Below are 25,906 nucleotides of genomic sequence, written 5' to 3' on the forward strand. Positions count from 1 at the left end.
TTGGACCTTTGGGATTTTGAGGAATTGTGAACTAAATTAAATAGGTTGGGCCTATATTCGACAAAATTCCAACATTCCTTGGTTTGTGATTTTCTCTATCGTCGGCATATTTGGCGTTCCATTAATACACATGCAGATGCTGGGGAAATTTTAGCCGATGGACCGAGGAAGGAAGTAGGGATGGAGTGCACCGGCGATAACTCCATGCCAATGCTGACGACAATTTTCTCTGTATACGAAAAATACAACGCGTGTGCTCGTCACCGCCACATCCAACACCACAAAGATCCAGACGGGAGTAGTGAGGAAGAAGACATGGAAATACGAGCAACAAAGTTGCTTGTTTTCCAGGTTGTGAAAAAGAGCAAATTACAGATGGAAAACGGCATGCTTTGCCAGTCAGTGCGCACGGCAAGTTACCTTAAACCCCAGGCTCATGTGTGCGGCATGGACATATCCAGCCGATCTAGCTAGGTGCACGCCACTCTCCATCCCACTCCGCTCCCCTTCACTCCCCAGTTCCACATAGCTCGCTCACCACTCACTCCAAGCTCGCCCCGCACATACACAATGCGCCGACGCATGCATCTCGCCGCCGCCATCCTCTGCGTCGCACTAGTGCTCCCCCTCGCGGCGGCCGCGGCGGGCAAGGCGACCGCACCCGCGGCCCCGCCGAACGTGACGGCGGCCATGGTGAAGGGCGGCTGCAAGGCCTTCGCAGCCCTGATCGCGTCCACCCCGGACGCGGCCTCCACCTACGCGTCGGCCGCGGGCGGCGGCATGACGGTGTTCTGCCCGTCCGACGACGCCGTCGCGGCGTTCGCGCCCAGGTACAAGAACCTGACCGCCGACGGCAAGGCGTCGCTGCTGCTGTTCCACGCCGTGCCGGTGTACTACTCCCCGGGCAGCCTCAAGTCCAACAACGGCGTGATGAACACGCTGGCCACCGACGGCGCCGCCAAGAACTACAACTTCACGCTGCAGAACGAGGGCAACGTGGTCACCATCAAGACGGGCGCGTCGGGCGGCGTCGCGCGGGTGAAGGCCACGGTCCTGGACGCCGACCCCGTCGCCGTGTACGCCGTCGACAGGGTGGTCCAGCCGGTGGAGCTGTTCAAGCCGGCGCCGTCCCCGACGTCGGCCCCCGCGCCTGCCCCGGCCGCCGACGCGCCCAAGGCCGGCAAGGGCGCCCACGCGCGCCACCGGGCCACGCCCGTCGTCGCGGACGCGCCGGGGCCTGACGCCGACGACGCTCCCCCGGCCGACCAGAAGAAGGGCTCCCAGAAGAACGCGGCTGCTGGGGGCGCGCCGCGCTCCCGGTGGTTCGCCGCCGCGCTGGCGGCCGTCGCCGTGGCCTCCACGCTTGCATAGGGTATTTTGTTCCCTTTGTTGGTGTTCGATATGTTGTCGTGATCGTGGTGTGATGGCGTGTGATACGCTCGCAGGATATGTGCTTCTTTCTCGGAAGGAATAGTTGTGTGCTCAATTTTCTCTGTTTTTTCTTGTTTCGTTGGTAGATGTTCTTCTTTGTTCATTGCTGCTACAAGATCAAAGCTGTGATGCGCGAGTGTCTTACTAGGCATTGATTTTCTTTTGGTCGATCTGTTGACTGATGAGTGCAGTCTGGAAGCAGAGTTGCTCCATACCATATTAACAGGCGCAATTTCCGCTTCAAATTATAAACGAGTCGTTACAACTTGCATCGAGGTATTCTTACAAGTCAATTTCTGGTTGGAACCAAGATCTCAGAAGAGCGATCCAATAAAACAAATGAACCGATGGGTCCTTTGCTTGAACGGGGCGCCACCACTTGCCGGCGCTCATTCATTTCCTGGGGCTTGGGCTGTCGGTGGATGCTATCCGACTCAAACAGGTCAAACAACCCAAACCACGCATGGAAAGCAACAGGCAGTAGAATAAAGAGCAAGGAGGGCTGGAGGGGCGGTGGTGGAAAAGCTTGATGGTCATGGAGATGAGCGGAAAAGAGAAGTTACAGTGTGCCCAATGGCCAACACCGTATGGGGAGCTAGAGCTTGAACGGTGCTCCCGCCACGATGGGCCTCAACCACTGCCCCTGCCCACCACCCACAGGGCTCCCAACATAGCCCAAACATCTTTTGGTGCAGGAAAGCACTCGAGTGTCGAATCGGGCAAGGTGATTGATGAGCAGCGGTTCTGTGTCGGCCTCATCTAGGCTGCAGTGCTCACTGATCGTTTTAGACGATTTTGGTTCTGGCCTACCTACCTGCTCACGCTGATGCGTGAAATTGAACACGCCTGTGTTTTTTTTTTTGGTCTTTGGATAACTTTGGATAACGTTGGTCTTTGTGTTTTTTTTTGGTCTTTGTCATGGTTTTTATTGCAGTTGTTAGCCTAAAACCATAACATTTGGAGTTAAATTTATCCAATGGTTCCACTTCGTGTTTTCGAGGAAAAATACCACCACATTTTTCCAAGTTTTATGCAAAAAAGGCTAAATGCGAATCGGCAACAATTCTGATACGTGGGAGCCTTTTTTGCTAAAGGTAATTTGTTGAGGTGGATTAGGTCCCACATGTAAGCCCAACTAAAAGTAAAAAAAAAAACAATGCTTCCAACGCATCTGAGACTACCTCTAGTCCATCACCGCCTCCGATGAGCACATCCTCGCCCCCAGCTTGCAGCCGAGTGCCGTCGTGGTTTTAGAGGGAGGAGCAAAGGATGAACTAGGAGCACCCTGAGCAGCTCGGATGGTTGGAGAAGGCCCGAAGGAGCACGTCCTTGACCTCGACAGCAGCAGCACGCGGTGAGGCAAGAACTTTTATTTGAAATGGGCGGTGTTGCAAGAACACGTCAAGGATGAGTTCAGGGATGCACTGCTAGAGCAACGACTCTAGAAGGACCATAGGAATGATACAGAGCTCTAGTAACCGTCGGTTTAGTCCAGGACACGGAGGAGGAGCCAAATCGATAGCAGCCGATGAACGATGTCGGGAAAGATGGTCAATTGCAATAATCGGGACGTGCTCCGTTTCGTGTACTTGTGCGGGAAGGTAGATGGTGATGAGGTCGGGACGATGTTAGTAGGGAGGGAGCTGCCTTAGTAACATTAGGGTCAGTTGACCCCAACGGATGTCAGAAAACTCTTCGCTAACTAAGTGATGCTACTTTACATAAGATGACACGGATGAATTGAAGATACTACAGAGCTGACCTCATTGAATTCTTTTTGCTAGCTTCGTCCCTAGATCCGAGGATCAGTTGGGCACAGGGAGGTCTATAACGATGGCCCTAAGTGGCGACCTCGACGGGGTGTTCAAGTTGCAATTAATGTTTATTGCACAATCGGAATCGAATCAGAAGAATTGTGCTTTGGCCCCCTCCCCTCTCTCCACCCTCTACAGTAACCAGCGGCTCTCCCCCGAGATCTGGCCCGATCCCGAGCCTCTCCGGCGGCGTTGCCGGCCGGAGACGGCGGAGGTGAGGTGCCAGAGTTAGTTTTCTAGGTTTAGGAGTAGTTTCTCGGCGTTTTGCCGGTTAGATTTGGAGTAGAAGCTCTGGTTCGGGGCCGGATCCAGAGTGGGCCGAGATGGTGCCGTCCCTCTTGCTCCGGTGGCCGGAGCCAAGGGAGCTCCTCCTCGACCGATCTCAGCAATAAGGCCGGCGTCATCCCCTTCGAGCTTCTTGCCGCCTTTTCATCAGCTCCTGGCCGGCCTTGGTGGTGAGGGGGAGCGGTCGGAGTGGTGGGCAGAGGCTTGATCTGGAGGTGGCAGGGGCTGACTGCCTCTCTGGTGCTCTGGCGCGGCACCAGGTGGCCCGTCGCCGACGACCTCCATCCAGGTCCATGGTGGATCTTCGTCTGGAGCTCGTCGACGGCTACGCCCTTTGATAAGGTGCCTAGGAGTCGTCAGCTGGTAAGAAGTTGGCCCCTTGCCCCCTTGGCCGGCCATGGTGGCGAGGGAGTGGGCAAGGAGGTAAGCTGCTTGGTCTCTTTCGGCCTGGCCGGCCATGGAGGCGAGGAGGTGGAAGATGTCGTGCAGCTCTGCTTCTTCTTCTCGCTGATGGCGCTGTAATAGTCGTGGCCGGCTCTCTCTCTTGCTTGCTCAAGCCCCATGTCGGTGGCTTGCCTACGGGAGTAGCTTGTCGTCGGCGGTGACTTTGTTGTGGAGCTCATCTCCGATGCTGCTTGGCGTTGGACCGAATGACGGTAGGGCTGTCGCTCCCTCGCTGCTTTGCTCCGGCTGATGGAGCTCTCCTGTGCTTCGTCTCCAAGTGGTGCGTCCCCGGAGATGACGTTGCAGTCCGTCGGTCGAGCTTGATCTGGAGGAGGAAGACGGAGGACTGGATCGCGTTTTCTATTTTTTCTTAGGGTCCTCTTTGCATATCTTAGACCCCTGTGTAATTTTTGGTTTCTTTCTGGGTCTCTTTGTACTCCAGCTTATTAATGCAGCTTTTAGGGTGCTCTGCACCCTGCCCTTGTTCAAAAAAAAATTAATGTTTATTGCTAAACTTTTAAAAAATGGTGTTTCTTTTCCGAAAACACAAAGTGTTACCATTTGTTAGATTTACCAAGAAATGTGGCGTTTTTATATAACTAGTCAACATAATTGATATTGTTGTGTGCAGAGACACGGAGTAGAGATGTTGCGGTGCACGCACATACATATTTTTTTCCGATAAATGATGCTTTATTATTTAAAAAATTTAAGCATTACATCAGGTATCTGCATAGGCATAACTGAGATGCATGAAAGATTATTGCACTAGCCAATCGAACTAAAAGTCCAAACTGATGAAAAAATGCTAGGCTGTGTATTTATATTCAACACTTCCTTCACGTCTAGGCTATTTTAGTCCTTACCGTAGATTCGGTGTAGGCTGTAGTTTCTTTTTTCTTTTGTTAACTTGGGACCTCTTGGCCCTGATACCATGAAAGATGGTTGCATTAACCAATTAAACCAAAAATTTGAACCGATGAAAAAGACTAGGCAGTGTATTTATATTTAACAATCACACAGTCGGATAAACATCCGACATCCATTGATATAAAAGATAAAATATAAAAAACGCAATACAACACAGAACCAATATGAATATCTAGGATGGTGGAGATCCAATCTGCAGATTACGCTTTCATCTATGTTGGAAAATTTTCCTCGCCATGTTCTCCAACCATATAAACACCTGTAAATAGATGACAATTTTTCACAAGCCGAAGAGATACCATAAGCAAAACAAAGTAGTGCACCCAGTGCCAGGTTTGGCGTACTCGAGGACATTCAGCTCGCCAACGGTGGATATTGGCATATTGCCTAGCTGTGTCTGTGTGCGGCCATGGTCACCGACACGATACGCGCGCGGCACCCCAGAGACACCAGCGGCCGAGAAGAGAGCAAGCGATGCCGCCTAAAGAAAAGCTCGCGCGCTCGCGACCGCCCAACGGCAACGGCAACCGCACGCGCATCAGCACGCCACTCGTACCGTACGTACGCGACGACGACGGTGAGCTAAGCCGGACAACGCCTGCACGCGCCGTCCAATGTCTCGCGGAGCGCTCGTCCTCGCCGCGCTCCTCCTGGCCGCGGCGGCCGTGGCGCCGCTGGCCAGGGCCCAGACCGCCGCCGACGCCCCCGCGGGCGCGCCGGCCGCCGCTGACTACATCGACGAGTCCGCCTACGCGCCGGCCGTGGAGATCAACAGCTTGGCCGACACCCGCGCGCCGGCGCCTGCCCCTGGCCGCGCAGCGGATTACTGAAACAACTAACCAGTTCCTTGGCACGAACGTGTTTTCGTTGGTTTGTAGCAAATCGTGCGTAGTAGAAGAGGCGGTGGCCTGCTAGGCTCGATTGATGGTCGCCGTATGAATACGTAACCTTTTCTTCTACTTGCCGACTTACGGCTGTCATCTGAACATTTGGTATTTGTAACGTCAATGTCACGGCTCGTCAGTACCCTGAATATCTAAGGTCAATGACCTGCTAGGCTCGATTGATGGTCGTATGAATATGACCATGGTTAGGCACTCCCGCACTAGATGATGATGGTGATGATGTGTCGGATGGGAGAAGTAAATTTTCGCCATGAAAACTTTGACCTATGTTGGGATTAAGAGAAGCAAAAGAAAAAAATGTTTTCATCAAAATGTAGGCCCGCCTGATGGAGACGTCGAGACCCTTGACACCTTTGTGAAGCGGGCTTTAGCCAAGAAAAAACACATCACATAAAATGGAAAGCGAGCTTGCATTTGTTGTAGGGGTGGAGATTTGGCTAGTAAGCACAACGGAATATACAAAAGGGGTGTAATTGGGTGTAATATTGAGAACTTTTTCAGTGGGTGTGGCAAAGTTCATAACTTCTGTATGGAGGAGATTGATGAGAAATATCGTCGTGGGGAAAGTTTATCTCAAAATTTAAGTGCGTCGGATGCATTTGCAAGCAAGGAGAGACCAACTTCAACAATGTGACGATGTTTACGCTCGGCGGAGCCATTTTATTGGTGTGTATTGGGACATCAAACATGGTGAGTGATACATACTTTTTGAATGAAAGAGTGAAGTTTCTCATATTTGCCACCCAATTAGTTTGCATAGTGATAATTTTGCCATTAAATTTGCGTTAAACATATTGTTGGAAATTAAGGAAGACTTGGTAAACCTCGAAACGTTTCTTAAGCAGATAAATCCATGCAAACTTGCTAAAATCATCAATAAAACTTACATAGTTTGAATGTTTGCCAACCGAGGTGGGTGATGCTCCCCATACATCGGAGAAAATTTGCTCCAAAGAAACAATGAAAACACTAGTAGAAGTGAGATATGGCAATTGATGAATCTTTTCTTGTTGATATGGATCACAAACATATGAAAATTTATTTCATGTGAATAGATTATTACAACGAAGGATTTGTTGAATAACATATGAAGAATGATGTCCTAGTCGATGATGTCACACGGATGAAAAAGGCTTGAGTGTGATGAAGGCGTGCTTGAAGGACCCGGTGGAGATATGCGCAATAGGATACAAGTTGTTGTGACATGGACTTTTAAAAATGATTTGCTTTGTGGTCTGATCCTTAATCAAAAAGAAAAACGGGTGAAATTCAATGAAGGCATTATTATCAAGTTCAATTTTGTGAGCAGATAATAAAATTTTGGAAGCACTAGGCACATGCAAAATATTGCTAAGGCGAATGAAATTATTGGGCATATGAAAAACTGAGTGACTAATATGTTTAATGTACATACCTTGACAACTGGCGTTGTGGACTTGATCGTGCCCCTTGTAGTGCTCATGAGTGAATAATTTGCTCAATTCACCAGTGATATGATCTCTGGCGCCCGTGTCTACATACCAATTTGTTTCAACACCATAAGAGGCCATGTGCACACCTTTTTCATCGGTGCGGGAGTCATCATCATCACCATAGTGCCACCAACACTCGCTCGTAGAATGGCCATACTGCTTGCAAATTTGGCATGTGACGCCCTTGATGAAGGGAGGGCTTGCGGTGACCACGACCATAGCCACGCCCCCTTTGTATGGAAGACGATGACCATGATCCAGAGCATCTTGGCAACATGGAGGGCGCCCACCTAGCTGGTTGTGACCACCTCCATAGTGTTGTAGTATCCTCCGCCATAGTTATTTGTTGATGTGGTAGTTTTTGTCGTCACTATAGGAGCCTTGACGGTAGCCACCCCTTGTCCCGGGTGTGAGCCACGGCCGCGATCTGTTGCGCTAGCCGATGAAGTAAAGATGCCAGTGGGATGCTCGGACTTGGAGAGCATCTCTTGGTGGTAGCCGGCCATGAGTTAATTGCACACACCAGTGGAGGAGGCGGTTGATACGTCTCCAACGTATCTATAATTTCTGATGTTCCATGCTAGTTTTATGACGATACCTACATGTTTTGCTCACACTTTATAATGTTTTTATGCATTTTCCGGAACTAACCTATTAACAAGATGCCGAAGTGCCAGTTCCTGTTTTCTCCTGTTTTTGGTTCCAGAAAAGCTGTTCGGGCAATATTCTCGGAATTGGACGAAACAAAAGCCAAACCTCCTATTTTACCGAGACGGACCCGGAACACCGAAGGAGAGACGGAGAAGGGCCAAGGGGGCCCCACACCACCTGGCGGCGCGACCAAGGAGGGGGGCGCGCCCAGCTATGAGGTGGGCCCCCCGGGCACCCCCTCGCGCCGCCTCTTCGCCTATATATTCCCTCGCGACGCGAAAACCCTATAACAATCAACCATACTCCAGAAAGACTCCAGGGGCGCCGCCGCCATCACGAAACTCCGTTTCGGGGGACAGAATCTCTGTTCCGGCACGCCGCCGGGACGGGGAAGTGCCCCCGAAAACCTTCTCCATCGACGCCACCGCCTCCATCATGCTCCGTGAGTAGTTCCCCCATGGACTACGGGTTCAAGCTGTAGCTAGTTGGTACTCTCTCTCCCATGTACTTCAATACAATGATCTCATGAGCTGCCTTACATGATTGAGATCCATCTGATGTAATCGGTGTTGTGTTTTTTGGGATCCGATGAATTGTTACATTATGATTAGCCTATCTATAAAGTTTGTGAAGTTATTGTTGCTGCAATCTTGTTGTGTTTAATGCTTGTCACTAGTGCACGAGTGGCATGATCTTAGATTTGAGCTCTATAATTATTGCTTAGATTGTATCTACAAGTTTTTGCACATGTCTATGTCCGGAACCCGAGGCCCCAGAGTGACAAGCAATCGGGATAACTGGAGGGGAAGGCTTAGATATGAGGATCACATGTTTTCACCAAGTGTTAATGCTTTTCTCCGGTGCTCTATTAAAAGGAGTACATTAATTACCGATAGATTCCCTTGAGGCCCGGCTGCCACCGGCTGGTAGGACAAAAGATGTTATGCAAGTTTCTCATTGCGAGCACGTATGACTATATATGGAAAGCATGCCTACATGATTAATAGACTTGATGTTCTGTCTTAATGCTATTTCAATCCTATCAATTGCCCAACTGTAATTTGTTCACCCAACACTTGTCACTTGTTATTGGAGAGTTACCACTAGTGTAGATAGCTGGGAACCCCGGTCCATCTTTTATCATCAAATACTCACTCGGTCCTATATGTCATTGGAAGTAGTATCAACTATTTTCTGGTGCCACCGCCTCACGTATTCTTATTACTGCTGTCGTATTACTCGTTACTATTGCTCTCATATTACTGCTGCTTTCACATCACCCCTGTTACTAGTGCTTTTCCAAGTGCAGCTGAATTGACAACTCAGTTGTTAAGGCTTATAAGTATTCTTTGTCTCCCCTTGTGTCGAATCAATAAATTTGGGTTTTACTTCCCTCGAAGACTGTTGCGATCCCCTATACTTGTGGGTTATCAGCGGCAGGGTTGGCGTTGATGGAGGCGACAAGGGTACTGCATTCCCCAGCCAAACCGGCAAGGAGATATTCCTTGAGCTCGATGTGGGAGACGACCCGCCCCGCAACAACAAGCTCCAAGGCTAATCCCATCATCTTGGCAGTGTAGACGGCATCAGTGAGATCTTTCTTCTTCGTGTTGGTGAGGGCTGCACGTAGCATCCCAACTCGAACCTCAAATTGGGCGGAGAAAATATCCCCAATTGGTCTTCCATATGTCGGTTGGATGCTCTAAACCAAGTACATCGGCAAGCACATCAGGGGATAAAGTTTTGAGCAGATGACTTACGACCTGTTGATCCCTCAAAATCCGATGAATTAGGGACAATGATCTTCTTATTGTTCTCATCTTCAACCTCCAAGGTTTTTGCAGGCGTGGGGTCGACCTGTCGAGTAGGCCCATGACCTGCGCTCCACGCAAGGCGGGCAGCACTTGCGCCTTCCATAAGAGATGATTCTTGTGGGAAAGTTTGTCAGACGGTGGTGCTCCAATGGTTTCCGCCAAGGACAAAGTCGTAGAGGAGGACGATGCCTTCGGGAGGGAGGGGAAAACGTGATGGAAGATCGGTAGGGGTGACACAAGTCGCTCAGTCCTTTTGTTTTTATTTTAGTGATCGCATGCTAGGAAGATGTCACAGAAAGAGGATGGTCTGATACCATGTTGGTGGAAATGATGACCTCTTCCTTATCTAGGTTACGTGTTAAATACTCGATGAAAAAGGCTCATTGTGACACATAAAAAGGAAGATATGAAAGAGATTACAAAGATAGCAAGAATAAGAATAAAAGAGCCAATCACTTTATGCAGCCGTTAGATCAAACAAGCGTTGGATATACTGCACCATACAATGTTTGCCCAGCCCATATGTGATTGGCACACTATGTCTAACTAGTGTAGCTTTTATTTTCTCTATACTGAGTACAGTCCATTTCTAGTTCTTAAATTTTTGGGAGAGTTCACTTTTGATCCTAAAAAATATTTTTAGTATAGAATGGACCTTGTTCGAAATAGTTTACTTTGTATTCCTTCTTCAGCTGTATTGAGCAAATCCCTAACATGGAATGAACAAACAATCAACCAAGTGAATTGGTTTCGAACCAGACCAAGCCCAAACTAGCTGAGATGTCAAACCTAACATCTTCATGCAAGAAATAAAACCCTTTGTCTCTCAACCAGTCCCTCGCTCTATTTCTTTCTATCCCAATTTAATTGAAGTGTTGCGTCACGATTCACGAAAGCATGCTTGCTTTGCCTATCAGTCTCGTCATGGCTCTCGCCCTTGCACATGTGGTAGATATTTGGTTGGCTGAGACCGAGATAAGAACTAAAAGCGAATGATTTAGAAGTTCAAAGTTCGTTTTAAACAAAACGGAAGTTCTAGTACCAAAGGTGAATTTTCACTAGAATTCAAGGATTAAAGTAGACTTTCTTCTAAACAAAAATCACATCAGTCTGGCGACTACTGAGCAGTACAAGGTGAACTTTTTTAGTTCCAAAACGCATGGCCAGCAGCGTTTGCCGTAAACCTACCCGTGAAAACGAAGGGAGATCGATCCATCGGCTGGGACAGGTTTTGAAACCTCTTCCCACGGCTACAACCGCGCGCCACCACTACGCCATTGCCACCGCCGAGAACCACGCGCTACGCCTCGTTCAGACAGCCCCGCCCAGAAATAGTCACCTCCAGCACCTACATAAGACCGCCGGGACGCCTCCCCTCGTCACACCGAAGCCTGAGAAATCACCGCATACGCACAGCAGCAGCACAGAGATCAGAGCGCGCGCTTAAGCACGCCCACGCAGCTCGCCATGGCCCGCCGCACAGCCTTCGCTCTCGCCCTGCTGCTCCTCGTCGCCGTGGCCGTCGCGCCACTGGCCAAGGCCAAGAAATCTGCCAAGACGGAGGAGAAGGCCGCCGACGCCCCTGAAGCTGACGCGCCGGCCGCGGACGCGCCCGCTGAGGGTCCATCGGATGGACCGGCGGGCGCCCCCGGCCCCTCTGAGGGCATCTCCGGCCTCTCGGACGATGACGACAACGACGACTGAAGTGTCCTTCTGGAACGACCCCTTCGACGTGGAGCATACGGACGCCAGATCCACCGGATGGCCGGGGTTTTCAGTTGATTTGGAGACGATAATAGGATGGTTGTTCTGAATTTGTGTTCTTTTTTCCGTCTTTTGATTGTTCCGAGTTGTGTCATTTATCGTGTTTCTTACTAGTTCGTATCATATGTAATAATAATATTATTATTATTAATCATGATTTCCATATGTATCTGTGTTATTTCCATTGTTCCGAGCAAAGTACCCATACATACATTGCTATGTAGATCTACATAAATAAACATACTATTAAGTACAGTGAAAAAGATAAAAGAACTATGTTGTATCCTCCCTTTCACTCTCATCACGTTATCGGTTGGTTTGCTTGTCAACATGATACGTACTATGGATCATATATTAACCTACCGCAAAAGGCTAGAAGAGAGAGATGTGGTTTTCTATTTCCTCTCTATTCGCCTGCTCCTCAACTCTACTTTTGGCTATATCGCTTATAAACGGAGATTCCACTTAGTTGGGGTTGCAAACACAAAATACACCATTGCTCGCATCCTCCACCACCCCTCGGCTCTAGGTTTCAATGCCACTGCGTGTCGTTGTACGGCTATGACACTCTACACTCCATTACACCACCATCGCTACATATGACACAGTGAAAAGAATATGAACATACGAGAATATGATGGTAGAATAAAGTAATATCTTGCTCAAACAGCGTGTAACACATATGAGTAGTCAGTTTTTGAATGGTGGGATATACGGGTCTATGACACATCATTGTTCTTCTTGATTAGTTAAACTTATTTCTCTCATCGCCACACCACATCCTCAATCCAACCTTGCCTCCATAAGAGCCACCACTTTCGCTTTTCTGTGCATCAAGTTTGATGGCCCTACTGTTTGACAAGCCTCCACTCTAAATTGTGTTGTCTCATGTGAACTCCCCACCCTATGTCACACACAACCCCAGTTATGGTGATGTCGCCTGGTAAGGACATGACAACTACTGCTCTTGTTATTGCACCACTTTCTTATGTTCTCAAGTTTGGACGTTTCTACATTGAAGTTCCTCCTACTGATGAGGTGAAGCAGAACTTCGAAACACCTCCAAGGCTCCAATGTGTTTTGGCTTGTCCAAGTAGCATTGGCAAAAACAATTTTGTTCATGTTCTATCTGAGGGAGGAACTGAATATAACTTAATATTCGTGGTTTATTATTTTAGTTCGAACCAATTATCGTATTGAAGTTTTCGAGGCATGTTGTGGGACATCTTATTTTGGGATAGGTTTAGGTTATTGTGCGGCCTCTGGCGGCCAAGCTAGGTTAGTGTCACCCCTTTAAACATATACCGCGTGGTTTTGCTAGTTCAGATTGGTGATCTTTGTGATCTGAGGTAAAAAATATACTCTTAACACTATTAATGATATGGTTTATAATGTGTTCTAGTTTATACTCATAACACTATTAACGGTACTTTTTGCGGGTACTATTAATGTTATGTGAAGTTTGTAATTTACGAAAACGGTTCAAAATGAGGGTGATGTGCCACATGGACATGACAAGTGGCCCAAGGTACATAGATGTAAAACCCTATTTCAATTGGAAATAACGACACACACACACACACACACACACACACACACACACACACACAACTAGAGAGCAAAATGAATGAATCAAATCTTAAATCAGGTGTTATCTTTGACACTTTCGTTGAAAATAAGCGAGGAAAAGTGAATTTTACTTTTTATTATTTTGACTTTCAACTTGATATATAGGTGTGGCTATTCTAGCGTACACAAGACACATTTGTACTCACAACACTGTACCCCTGTGACCCAAAATACTTGTCACAGGTAGCGGGAGGGAGCAATACAGTTTTATCTATTTATTTATATAGTTACAAAGACGGCTCAAAATGATATAGTCATATCATGCTACACCTAACGTTCTGAACGGCCACAACTAAATCGAGATGCCGCCCCCGAGGCTGAATAAATGGTCAAGCACTCAAGCGATTAGTGCGCAAGAAGAACCAGGTCGCACACTTAACGTCCACAAGCAAACAGCGCCTCCCTCGCGCGCGCGCGACCACCGGCCACCGTGCGCGCCTTCCCCACCGGCGAGCTACATATGCCCGCCCGCCCCTCTCCCGTCCTGCATTGCCAACCACCTCGACCATACCAGTCCGCTCCACCACGCACGCAAACATGTCTCGCGCACTCGCCATTGTCGCGGCCCTCCTGCTGGCCGCCGCCGCGGTGGCGCCGCTCGCCGACGCGGCCAGCAGCGCCGAGTCCATCCCCTTCGCCAAGGAGGTCGCCGGGGGCGCCAGCGCGGTCGAGGATGCCGGTGCGCAGGGCGCCGCCGCTTTCGCCGGCGCCGGCCAGACCGCCGCGTCGGTGGTCGACCCCGACCCGTCCAGCGGCATCAAGGCCGACCCGTCGCCGGCCAGACGCTAGACAGTAGATCTTCTGTTTTCCCCAGTGTGTGTGTGTGTGTGTGTGTTTTTTGCTTCGTTCTGTCAGCGCGGGAGTGCCGCGCGTGGCGCACGCATCGGTTATTTGTTGTACGTTGTGTCGTTCTTCTTCTTTGATTTCGTTTTCCTCTGTGTTTTTTCGCCGCCGTGGGAGTGCCATGGCAGCACGCCTCACGAGCGCTAGATTCAGATCCTTTACTGCTTGTTGAATAAACTGGGATTCAGGAACATGTGATTTGAGATCCATACTTTGGTGTTCTACAAGTTTCAGCCAACGTGTCTACGCAAAAGTGATCAGTTGATCTAAGGCGCACGCAGCCTTGCATGTATATTATGTGGTTTCTTCATTTAAAAATAATTATTATAAATTTATCTAGATTATCTACTGACTAAAACGTGTAGAAAAAATCGTGACATTTTTTTTATGAATGGAGGGAGTACTATGTACCACAAACATCTCAAGTGCAATCGTGTTTTCTTATGATTCGTGCATTGGCGTGATGTCTCAAGTGTCGAATAAGTTAAGGCCGACGCCATGCTACAACCGGCTATAAAAAGCTTTGGGAGCCACCCGATTCACTTAAGTGAACAAATCGTGCGCATCATCCGATCATGTACTCCCTCCGATCCATATTATTTGCCACTAATGTGGATGTATCTAGAATTAAAATATGTCTAGATACATCTATATTAGTGGCAACTAATATGGATCGAAGGAAGTCGCAAAATATTTTGTATGTATCATTTGTTTACAATATGTAGCATTGGTCTTCAATTTTTTTTCCTTTAGTGCGATAAAGTCGTGAAATTATAGTGCAAAAAATATCTGCAATTGGTACAAATTAATTTTGAATGTAACATTTCTCTCTACGTATTTAATATTTTAAAAAATGTGACATCGTTTTGCAACATTTCTCTGTAATATATCTAATTTTTTGTCTAACCCATCCAACAATATAAGAATACGCGTGTAACATTGCTGCAATTTCTCTGTAGCATACGATAGAAAAATAATAATACCAGTTTGCTGATAGTTACACAACAAAAATGATGCACATATGTAACAAATCGTAACATCGTGTGTAACATTGTAAAAATCCCCAAAAGTTACCCTTCGCAACAACATCTAGATCCGACGGCCGCTGTGTCTTTCCTCTTTACTTTGGAGCTCCGTCCTTGAGCATCCATGGCGGTGGCTGGCTACCAATGGAGAGGGCGGGAGGAAGTCGTCGTGACGAGTTGGACATCATCGGCCACTAAACCCTCCTACAGCAACGCATAAATTTGTATCTAAACCTCCATATTGGCGTTGCTAGCACCCCCCACCAACGGATTTAGTATGCGTTGCGTTTTTGCGTGTTGCAAGGATATAATGCAACGCATATAGGTGCGTTGGTAACCTATGGGTAGAGCGTTGCAAAAGTGGCAACAGATATCAGGAAACAACTATATCTGTTGCAACATACTGTGTACAAATTAAATAATTTTATTTAAAATAAATATTATTTCCGAGACTGAGTGTGTTGAGTTCTTTTAATATCGTATTATTTTTCCTCGACGAGATTATAAAAGCTTCATAACAAAGAGTATAGAATTCATAAGAAATCCAAGAAAACACACACAGGCCGCAAAGTATGAATGCATTCCATGAAGAAACAATTCAATATTGATTACTAAAATCTCCGTCTCATACATAAAAATAAACTTTCAAGTACACAGCTTACAATCTTGCTTCAAAGTACGACAATATTCTAACTAATTCTATATATATTCCTTCTAATGTTTTGCCTGCTAATGTACAGATTGATATCACATAATATAGCCGTCCTTGCTCATCTTTGGGCCTGCAAAGACAAAGTCCATATTTTAGGATCTACGTAGTGACAACAAATGTTCCTTGCTGAACTCAGGATCATTTCAATCAAAATTAATGCGATTATATATAGGACACAACTTATCACAATTATAGACCATCCACTAGACAAAAAGCTATAGTAGTTCACTACAGAAATTACTCGATTTCAATAACATAGGAAATAACTACTTATGCTGTCAGGTATCTTTTAGCATTTTGATTAGAGTAACTTAGTTTAAATTTACAATTAGGGACTAGGGATATACATGATTGTTAGCTACAGTAGGTGCAGTAGCAACATCAGCTCTCAAACTAACATATACAAGAATTACCATGACAACTTATAGAAGAAATAAGACATGAGGCTAAAATTTTGTCGAACAAGGAGTTGGAGGAAACAGGGGATGATGGAACTTAGATGGGGCCAGCGGTGACAATGGAATCATTTATACAACATCCAAACTTTGTTACCTAATTGTGTAATTCCTTTACCCCATTGGACTGCAGATCGCTACAATATAATTCTAAATCAAATCAGTATACAATATTGTTATTTAGGACCGCATGACCAGAAAACAAGAAGTGCATCAATTCCTCACACATTCTAGTAGGGAAATTGGCAGCTAGTTATCGACCAAAATAAAGTGATGTTTGCTAGCCTGTATAGATTGGACGACCACTATTCCATTGGGAGCTAGTAACCCAAGTAAATTATAATGTGCACATCACTTTGCAAAAAAATCCATATAGCAGGATGTTTGATAAAGAATCTTACCACGAGTATCTTCAGTTAACCCACGGAGAGAATTCTCAATGGACTAATTCTCCTCTCTAGTACTCGCACTGTTTGCTTCTGCCAAATGAGATGAGAAAGCGTCTTGAAATACATGTATTTATTTAAATACATCACACCCCAAGATTACCAAATATAGTGAACCAAATAATAGTTGCTAGTCTGCTACGAGTGAATCAACATGTGAAGTGAGAAGAGAAAGACCAACCTGACATGATATTTGTTTTGCAAGTAACTGAATTAATCTAGAGTAGAGCTTTGGAGTTCTTATCCAAGCTGCCATGTTTTGATAGTTACGTCTGAACAACATGTGTGCATGAAAAAACGACAGCACAAACATTACCTCTTCAGCCTTATACTTGGTAAGTGCTGTAGGGTTTCCGCCAACTGATCACAAAGGGTCTTTGTTAAGGAAACTATTGAATCTAAAATCTTCAATCTGGTCCACCTTAATCTTCAGGTTTTCATTACAACATTGGAAATAACAGTGAGGTTCATAACGCAGAACTGTCATAATGAGAATAGTAAGTTGGCAAATTTCTTGCACCAAAATGCTTGACTCTTTTCTGAAGCATTTCTGCATGTAAAAGCAAATCATATACCAGACAAGTCATTTACACCCAAGACATAATAAGAACTGCTCTCGCTTCATACTCATGGTCAATCTACAAACCTGTGATTTCCTGAAGAGTAGACCAGAAGTCCACATTATACCCGATTCCTCCCCCTTGCAATGACAGCGGGAGGTATCACAACCTTTCGTTTCTTCAACCAGCACTGCAACAACAAGTGTACTCCGTTTAACAGATGATTCGGATGAACAAGGGCGTAGGATAGGAACAACCATGTGTAAACTCTAGGTGCTGGACGGATCTCGTTTGCATCTGCTCCTGTTCCCAAAGAAGACCCAAGAGTCCACGAGTCGCAGCAGACGTCCCCGTACGGCACATGGACTTCCAGACCGTCAGATCAGGCTCCTGGTCTTACGCGGTGCTCCCACCTTTAGTGCGTTGGATCCTGATCTGACGGTCTGGACGAAGTAGTCTAATCCAACCTGCACGTGGCTCTCCTCTCATCCATGTAGTGCTTACCCCAGCGGCACTGCTCTATCCCCACCCAAAACTCCACGAACTGCCATCGTCTCTCCGCTGCCCGAGGACCTCCTCTCCGCATACCCCCCGCGCCACCCCGCGCGCTGGACGTGCCTGCTCACGCCGGTCCTGCTCCCTACCTTTTTCCGCCAACTATCCACTGCCCTCCCCCAACCAGGGCCGGTCCATAGATTTCTGGGGCCCTAGGGCGAAACAACACGATTGTCTCCTTGTTCACTTTCCCAAAGTTTTCTTAGGACAGGGGGCAATGGCCCCCCTAGTGTAGAAACAATCTTAAATACATATAGTTAAGCTAAATTTTTATATATTACTTATAGTTTTAGCATGGTTGGTATTCTGCCCCCTTAACAATCTCCCCCATACACATAAGACTTAAAACATATTAGTATTCGGTAAGAGAAATATTAGGTAACGTAATAATAAACTAAATAATATTTACATTTGAAAAATCCATTGTTTTCGAAATCTTGGTGGAGAAGATTGAAATATTTATTTCTATTGATCGACCGAACTATATATCATGATTCTTATTTTTAACAATAGCTACTTGTATATACGTGTATATACATATGTATGTCTAGAAATAATCAGAGAAAATTTATGAGAATCGGTGTTGTTCTTGACATTTGGGAAGGCTAAGTGTAACCGTTGAAATATATGTTTGGTAAGAAGCACGGTAAACTGTAGCTTAGGATATTTTTATTTTCTAAAATTATTTCAAACTCTACAGCCTAAATATACGTAATATAAACTTACTAATACTACAAGGAATCTGTTAATACATGACGTTTTAAAAACGTCACAGTGGATCGTTTATGACGGTTTTTTGATGGCTTTTGACCTTTTTTGAGAACGTCAAAAGATGACCGTGATGAATGATCTATAACGACGTTTTCCTTAGAACGTCATAGTCGATTATGACGTTCTAAAAATGTCATACAACCTATGAAGTTATAAAAATGTCATGGACGATCCAACCAGGCCACATTAGATCCTACGTGGCAAAATTGTGACGAAACCAAAACGTTTTAATTCGAAATCAGCTCTGTCCAAATCGATGGTCTACATGGGCTGAGCCCAATAATTCAGCCTGTTTATTTTTTTCGCTTAATAATTCTGGACAACTACATGGGCCAAGCCCAACATTTTGGCCAGCCTGTTTACGGTTTTTTCCTTCACAATTCTTAACGACTACATGGGCCAAGCCCAACATTTTGGCTATATTACTATTTTGTAATCATCAACAGAGAATTCATAGGATTCTTTTGATAACAACCATAGTTATCTACTACAATATTTCCACCGCTTAAATCACATATATACTGTAATAACCATCTATGAAACGCTGACAGCATACAGGTCACTTCTTGTTGCTGCACCATGCATCAGGATGTCTCCGAACCTTTGCTGCAGCCTCCAGGGCACTTCTTGCTGCTGCACCATGCATCAGGATGTCTCCGAACCTCCAAGGTCCCTTTTTGCTGGTAACAACAAAACAGAGCAGTTAGGAACAGAATCTCAGAATAGATTACTAGCAAAGAAACTAATGTTCATGTATGAATCAAGCATGAAGTTGAGTCAATCATGATAGCACGAGTATATTCTAATTAGACAGGTTGCACCTGTCTAATTTACACACTACCAGTAAGTCCTCATTTTGCTTGTTGCTCCTAGTTTTGAAGTACAACACAAGATTTGCTATATAAAGTTTAACTGTTTGCATATATCACAGATGCTTCTTGTTTAGCGACAGACAGAAATTTCTTTATTCAAGAACAACCAAAATTGATACTGATGAAGGATAAACAAGGCACAATAATAGGTAATTCTAGTGTCTACAGAACACTGGTATAATGGGTATACACTGCATCATTCAAAACAAGAACAGAAATTTGAATGTCTAGTTCAAATAACTGTGTCGAAAGCAACCAGTTCATCTATAAAAAATGATGAGTTTCTGATACGTCTCAAACGTATCTATAATTTCTTATGTTCCATGCTACTTTCATGATGATACTCACATGTTTTATACACATTATATGTCATTATTATGCATTTTCCGGCACTAACCTATTGACGAGATGCCGAAGAGCCGCTTGTTGTTTTCTCGTTGTTTTTGGTTTCGAAATCCTACAAAGGAAATATTCTCGGAATTGGACGAAATCAACGCCCAGGGTCTTATTTTTCCACGAAGCTTCCAGAAGACCGAAAGGATTACGAAGTGGGGCGACGAGGCACAGCCACACCAGGGCCGCGCGGCCAGGGCTGGGCCCGCGCCGCCCTAGCGTGTGGGGCCCCTGTTAGCCCTCCGACTCCGCCCTTCCGCCTACTTAAAGCCTTCGTCGCGAAACCCTCTGTACCGAGAGCCACGATACGGAAAACCTTCCAGAGACGCCGCCGCCAATCCCATCTCGGGGGATTCAGGAGATCGCCTCCGGCACCCTGCCGGAGAGGGGAATCATCTCCCGGAGGGCTCTTCATCGCCATGATCGCCTCCGGATCGATGTGTGAGTAGTTCATCCCTGGACTATGGGTCCATAGCAGTAGCTAGATGGTTCTCTTCTCCTCATTGTGTTATCATGTTAGATCTTGTGAGCTGCCTATCATGATCAAGATCATCTATTTGTAATGCTACATGTTGTGTTTGTTAGGATCCGATGAATATTGAATACTATGTCAAGTTGATTATCAATCTATCATATATGTTGTTTATGTTCTTGCATGCTCTCCGTTGCTAGTAGAGGCTCGGCCAAGTTGATACTTGTAACTCCAAGAGGGAGTATTTATGCTCGATAGTGGGTTCATGCCTCCATTGAATCTGGGACAGGTGACGTAAAGTTTTAAGGTTGTGGATGTGTTGTTGCCACTAGGGATAAAACATCGATGCTTTGTCTAAGGATATTTGTGTTGATTACATTACGCACCATACTTAATGCAATTGTCCGTTGTTTGCAACTTAATACTAGAAGGGGTTCGGATGATAACCTCGAAAGTGGACTTTTTAGGCATAGATGCATGCTCGGATATCGGTCTATGTACTTTGACGTAATGCCCCGATTAAATCTCATAGTACTCATCATGATATATGTATGTGCATTGTTATGCCTTCTTTATTTGTCAATCTGCCCAACCGTAATTTGTTCACCCAACATGCTATTTATCTTATGGGAGAGACACCACTAGTGAACTGTGGACCCCGGTCCATTCTTTACATCTCGAAATACAATCTACCGCAATTGTTCTTTACTTGTTCTTCGCAAACAAACATCATCTTCCACACTATACAATTAATCCTTTGTTTACGAGCAAGCCGGTGAGATTGACAACCTCACTGTTACGTTGGGGCAAAGTACTTTGATTGTGTTGTGCGAGTTCCATGTTGGCGCCGGAATCCCGGTGTTGCGCCGCACTACACTCCGTCACCAACGACCTTCACGTGATCCTTGACTCCTACTCGGTTCGATAAACTTTGGTTTCTTACGAGGGAAAACTTGCTATCGTACGCATCACACCTTCCTCTTGGGGTTCCCAACGGAAGTGTGTTAATCGCACGCATCAAGCTCTTTTTCTAGCGCCGTTGTCGGGGAGATCAAGACACGCTGCAAGGGGAGTCTCCCACATCCAATCTCTTTACTTTGTTTTTGTCTTGCTTTACTTTACTTTATTTACTGCTTTGTTTGCTCTTTATATCAAAAACACAAAAAAATTAGTTGCTAGTTTTACTTTATTTACTGTCTTGTTGCGTTCTCTATATCAAAAACACACAAAAAATTAGTTACTTGCATTTACTTTATTTAGTTTGCTTTATTTACTACTGCTAAAATGGGTACTGTTGAGAATACTAAGTTGTGTGACTTCACTAGCACAAATAATAATGATTTCCTATGCACACCTATTGCTCCACCTGCTACTACAGCGGAATTCTTTGAAATTAAACCTGCTTTACTGAATCTTGTTATGAGAGAGCAATTTTCTGAGTGTTAGTTCCGATGATGCTTGCTGCCCATCTTAATAATTTTGTTGAACTTTGTGAAATGCAAAAGTATAAGGATGTAGATGGTGATATTATAAAATTGAAATTGTTTCCTTTCTCCTTAAGAGGAAGAGCTAAAGATTGGTTGCTATCTTTGCCTAGAAATAGTATTGATTCATGGACTAAATGTAAGGATGCTTTTATTGGTAGATATTATCCTCCTGCTAAAATTATATCTTTGAGAAGTAGCATAATGAATTTTAAGCAATTGGATAATGAACATGTTGCTCAAGAATCGGAAAGAATGAAATCTTTGGTAAAGAATTGCCCAACCCATGGACTAACTACGTAGATGATTGATACATCCATTTTGCATCACTATTTTATATCATAATTTACTGTTATTCATTGATATATTTCATATTTAGAGATGATACTTATGTTATTTCATCTATTTTGCATGTTTCATGATTATTGGAGAATTGCGCACCGGAGTCAGGATTCTGCTGGAAAAAGCACCGTCAGAATGCAATATTTCGGAAGATCAGCAATTGACGGAAATTATACGAAAAATCCTATTTTTCCAGAAGACGAAGGGAGCCAGAAGGGGGAGCCGAGGAGGGCCGCCATGGGCCCACCTCATAGGCCGGCGCGGGCCCCGCCCGGCCGCGCCGCCTCGTGAGGAGGGGGCCCACAGCCCCCTCTGGCCGCCTCTCTTTCGCGTACTTCTTCGCCCCGAAAACCTAAGCTCCAGAGGATAGTCGCGAAGAGTCATAGCCACCTCTGCGGGGCGGAGAACACCAGAGAGAAAAGAGCTCTCCGGCGGGCAGGAATCCGCCGGGGAAATTCCCTCCCGGAGGGGGAAATCGACGCCATTGTCAACGTATCGAGCTGGACATCATCTCCATCACCATCGTCATCATCTCCATCATCATCACCGCCATCTCCACCGCTGCACCTCGTCACCGCTGTAACAATTCGGGTTGGATCTTGATTGTTTGATAGGGGAAACTCTCCCGGTGTTGATTTCTACTTGTTATTGATGCTATTGAGTGAAACCATTGAACCAAGGTTTATGTTCAGATTGTTATTCATCATCATATCACCTCCGATCATGTTCCATATGATGTCTCGTGAGTAGTTCGTTTAGTTCTTGAGGACATGGGTGAAGTCTAAATGTTAGTAGTGAATTATGGTTGAGTAATATTCAATGTTATGATATTTAAGTTGTGGTGTTATTCTTCTAGTGGTGTCATGTGAACGTCGACTACATGATACTTCACCTTTATGGGCCTAGGGGAGTACATCTTGTATTCGTTTGCTAATTGCGGGGTTGCCGGAGTGACAGAAACCTAAACCCCCGATGGTATATCGATGCAGGAGGGATAGCAGGATCTCAGAGTTTAAGATTGTGGTTAGATTTATCTTAATTACTTTCTTGTATTTGCGGATGCTTGCAAGGGGTATAATCACAAGTATGTATTAGTCCTAGGAAGGGCGGTGCATTAGCATAGGTTCACCCGCACAACACTTATCAAAACAATGAAGATTAATCAGCTGTATGAAGCGAAAACACTAGACTAAATTCCCGTGTGTCCTCAAGAACGTTTGGTCATTATAAGTAAACAAACCGGCTTGTCCTTTGTGCTAAAAAGGATTGGGCCACTCGCTGCGGTTATTTCTCTCGCATTTTACTTACTCGTACTTTATTTATCTACTACATCAAAACCCCCGAATACTTATCCGTGAGCATTTACGGTGAATCCTTCATCGAAACTCGCTTGTCAACACCTTCTGCTCCTCGTTGGGTTCGACACTCTTATTTATCGAAAGTACTACGATACACCCCCTATACTTGTGGGTCATCAAGACTATTTTCCGGCGCCGTTGCCGGGAGTGAAGCGCTATTGGTAAGTGGAATTGGTAAGGAAAACCTTTACTCGTTTGTGCTGATTTTATTTACTGCTCGCTGCTATAAGTCATTATGGAGAGATCTTCTCTTGAATTTCTATTTGGGAAATCTACTACTACTGCAACGGTAGTGGATGAGGCGCCAGGTGAGGAAGTAATACCATATAAAATACCTATGAAAATTATTGAACATGTTATGGATAACCGCTATGAAGGGAATGGAACTGTCCATCCTGGTGATCATTTACTGTTTTTAATTGAATTATGCGGGTTATTCAAATGTGCAGGTATTGCTATGGATGAAGTTAGAAAGAAACTATTCTCTATATTGATGTCTGGTAAAGCGGCGCATTGGTATAAATTGCTGAAGAATGGTGATTCTCTTGATTGGGAGGACATTGTGCCCTTATTTTATTCTAAATTCTATCCTCCAAGTGAAATTCACAGAGATCGGAACCGCATATATAATTTTTGGCCTCATGATGGAGAGAGTATTGCCCAAGCATGGGGGAGATTGAAGTCTTTAATGCTCAAATGCCCCATTCATGAGCTTCCCGGTAATATTATTATTGATAATTTCTATGAAAGAATTTCTTTTCAAGACAAGACCTTGCTCGGATACTTCTTGTTCGGATCATTTACACGCAACAAAGAAGAGTTTAAAAGGGACCTTCTTAATCGGATCCAGGAGAATACTCGAAGGATGGGAGAACGACAAAGATAGAGAGTCGGGTATAAATTATGATTATAAATGCATTGAAGCTTTTATGGATACTCGATAAATTTCGTAATATGAGTGCTACTTATGGTCTTGATTCTCAAGTTGTTGCAAATCTTTATAAAGCTTTTGCCTCTCATTATGAATTGCCTAAGAAGAATTTTGATAAGTATCATGAACCGTATAAAGATAAAATTGATTCATCTATAAACAAATGTGTTGTAATTGAAACTGTTGATCATGTTATTCCCGAAGCTTACATTGAAAAAACTCCTTTCCCTGCTAAAATGAAGGAGTACTCGTTATATCTAGTGCGGTTAATAAAAGTGCAAAGAAACCTATAGAACCTGAAGAGCAAATAAAAGTTGAACCTGCTATTGCAATAGTTAAAGATCTTGTGACTGAAAATGTGGAAGGTGATCATATTATTTTCTATGAAGATGCTTCTAATATTGTTTCGCATCCTAATAAGTCTAGGAAAGCTAGTGTTCCTATGCTCTCTGTTAGAATTGGTGATCATTGTTATTATGGTTTATGTGACATTGGTGCAAGTATTAGCGTCATTCCTTATGAGCTTTATACGGAGATCATGCATGAAATTGGTTCTTGTGAACTTGAAGATATTGATGTGGTTATTCGGCTAGCTAATAGAGAAACTATCTCTCCTATTGGTATTGTTCGAGATGTGGAAGTTCTATGTGGTAAGAGTAAATATCCTGCTGACTTTTTGATACTTGGTTCTGCTGCTAGTAAGTATTGTCCTATCATTTTTGGTAGACCTTTTCTAAATACTTGTGGAGCTGTTATAGATTGCAAGAAGGAAAAGATTGTTACTAAATTTGCTGGTGAATCTTATGAGTTTAATTTCTCTAAATTTGCCAAAACTCCTTATAAATCTGATTTGCCTAATAATGATTTTAGAGTTGAACAGTGTGCGTCTATTGCTCTTGCTCCTAATAATCCTCTGCAGCAACGTTTGGAGAATAGTGAGAGCGAAGTCTTTAGGGAAGAAAGAAATGAGCTTGATGAAATTTTCCTTCGTCAACCTATTCTTAAGCATGATTTACCGGTAGAAGATCTAGGTACAACACCACCACCAAAGGAAGATCCTGTTTTCGATTTAAAACCATTGCCTGATAATCTTAAATATGCTCATATTGATGATAAGAAAATATACCCTGTTATTATTAGTTCTAAGCTTTCAGAGATTGAGGAAGAAAGGTTATTGGAAATATTGAAGAAACACCGGGGAGCTATTGGCTATACTCTTGATGACTTGAAGGGGATTTCTCCCTCTATTTGCCAACATGCTATCAATATGGAAGATGATGCAAAGCCTGTTGTTGAACATCAACGTCGTCTAATTCTGAAGATGAAGGATGTGGTAAGGAATGAGGTATTAAAACTTCTTGAAGCTGGTATTATATATCCTATTGCTGATAGTAGATGGGTTAGTCCTGTGCATTGTGTTCCTAAGAAAGGAGGAATGATTGTTGTGCCTAATGATAATGATGAGCTCATCCCTCAAAGAGTAGTTGTAGGGTATATAATGTGCATTGATTATCGAAAAGTTAATAAGGTTACTAAGAAAGATCATTA

General features: G+C 44.7%; 3 protein-coding genes across 3 annotated transcripts; all 3 read left to right on the forward strand.

The window, feature by feature from the left end:
• The first annotated feature begins 582 nt into the window (after nt 1–582).
• Nucleotides 583–1,371, forward strand: LOC124651635 (fasciclin-like arabinogalactan protein 1). Its single transcript, XM_047190680.1, has one exon. The coding sequence runs from the start codon at nt 583–585 to the stop codon at nt 1,369–1,371; it is 789 nt and encodes a 262-aa protein (XP_047046636.1).
• A 9,842-nt stretch (nt 1,372–11,213) lies between these two features.
• Nucleotides 11,214–11,450, forward strand: LOC124652246 (30S ribosomal protein S6-like). The gene has a single exon (XM_047191267.1). The coding sequence runs from the start codon at nt 11,214–11,216 to the stop codon at nt 11,448–11,450; it is 237 nt and encodes a 78-aa protein (XP_047047223.1).
• A 2,226-nt stretch (nt 11,451–13,676) lies between these two features.
• LOC124652602 (cilia- and flagella-associated protein 91-like) lies at nt 13,677–13,928 on the forward strand. Its single transcript, XM_047191638.1, has one exon. It carries the CDS (start codon nt 13,677–13,679, stop codon nt 13,926–13,928), a length of 252 nt encoding a protein of 83 aa, XP_047047594.1.
• Nucleotides 13,929–25,906: the final 11,978 nt, after the last annotated feature.

This window comes from Lolium rigidum, chromosome 5 (assembly GCF_022539505.1).
Source record: "Lolium rigidum isolate FL_2022 chromosome 5, APGP_CSIRO_Lrig_0.1, whole genome shotgun sequence".
NCBI classification, from domain to species: domain Eukaryota; kingdom Viridiplantae; phylum Streptophyta; class Magnoliopsida; order Poales; family Poaceae; genus Lolium; species Lolium rigidum.

What these genes read in the sequence shown, in the direction of transcription:
- LOC124651635 (XM_047190680.1), top strand. Translation starts at nt 583, where the DNA reads ATGCATCTCGCCGCCGCCATCCTCTGCGTCGCACTAGTGCTCCCCCTC.
- LOC124652246 (XM_047191267.1), top strand. Translation starts at nt 11,214, where the DNA reads ATGGCCCGCCGCACAGCCTTCGCTCTCGCCCTGCTGCTCCTCGTCGCC.
- LOC124652602 (XM_047191638.1), top strand. Translation starts at nt 13,677, where the DNA reads ATGTCTCGCGCACTCGCCATTGTCGCGGCCCTCCTGCTGGCCGCCGCC.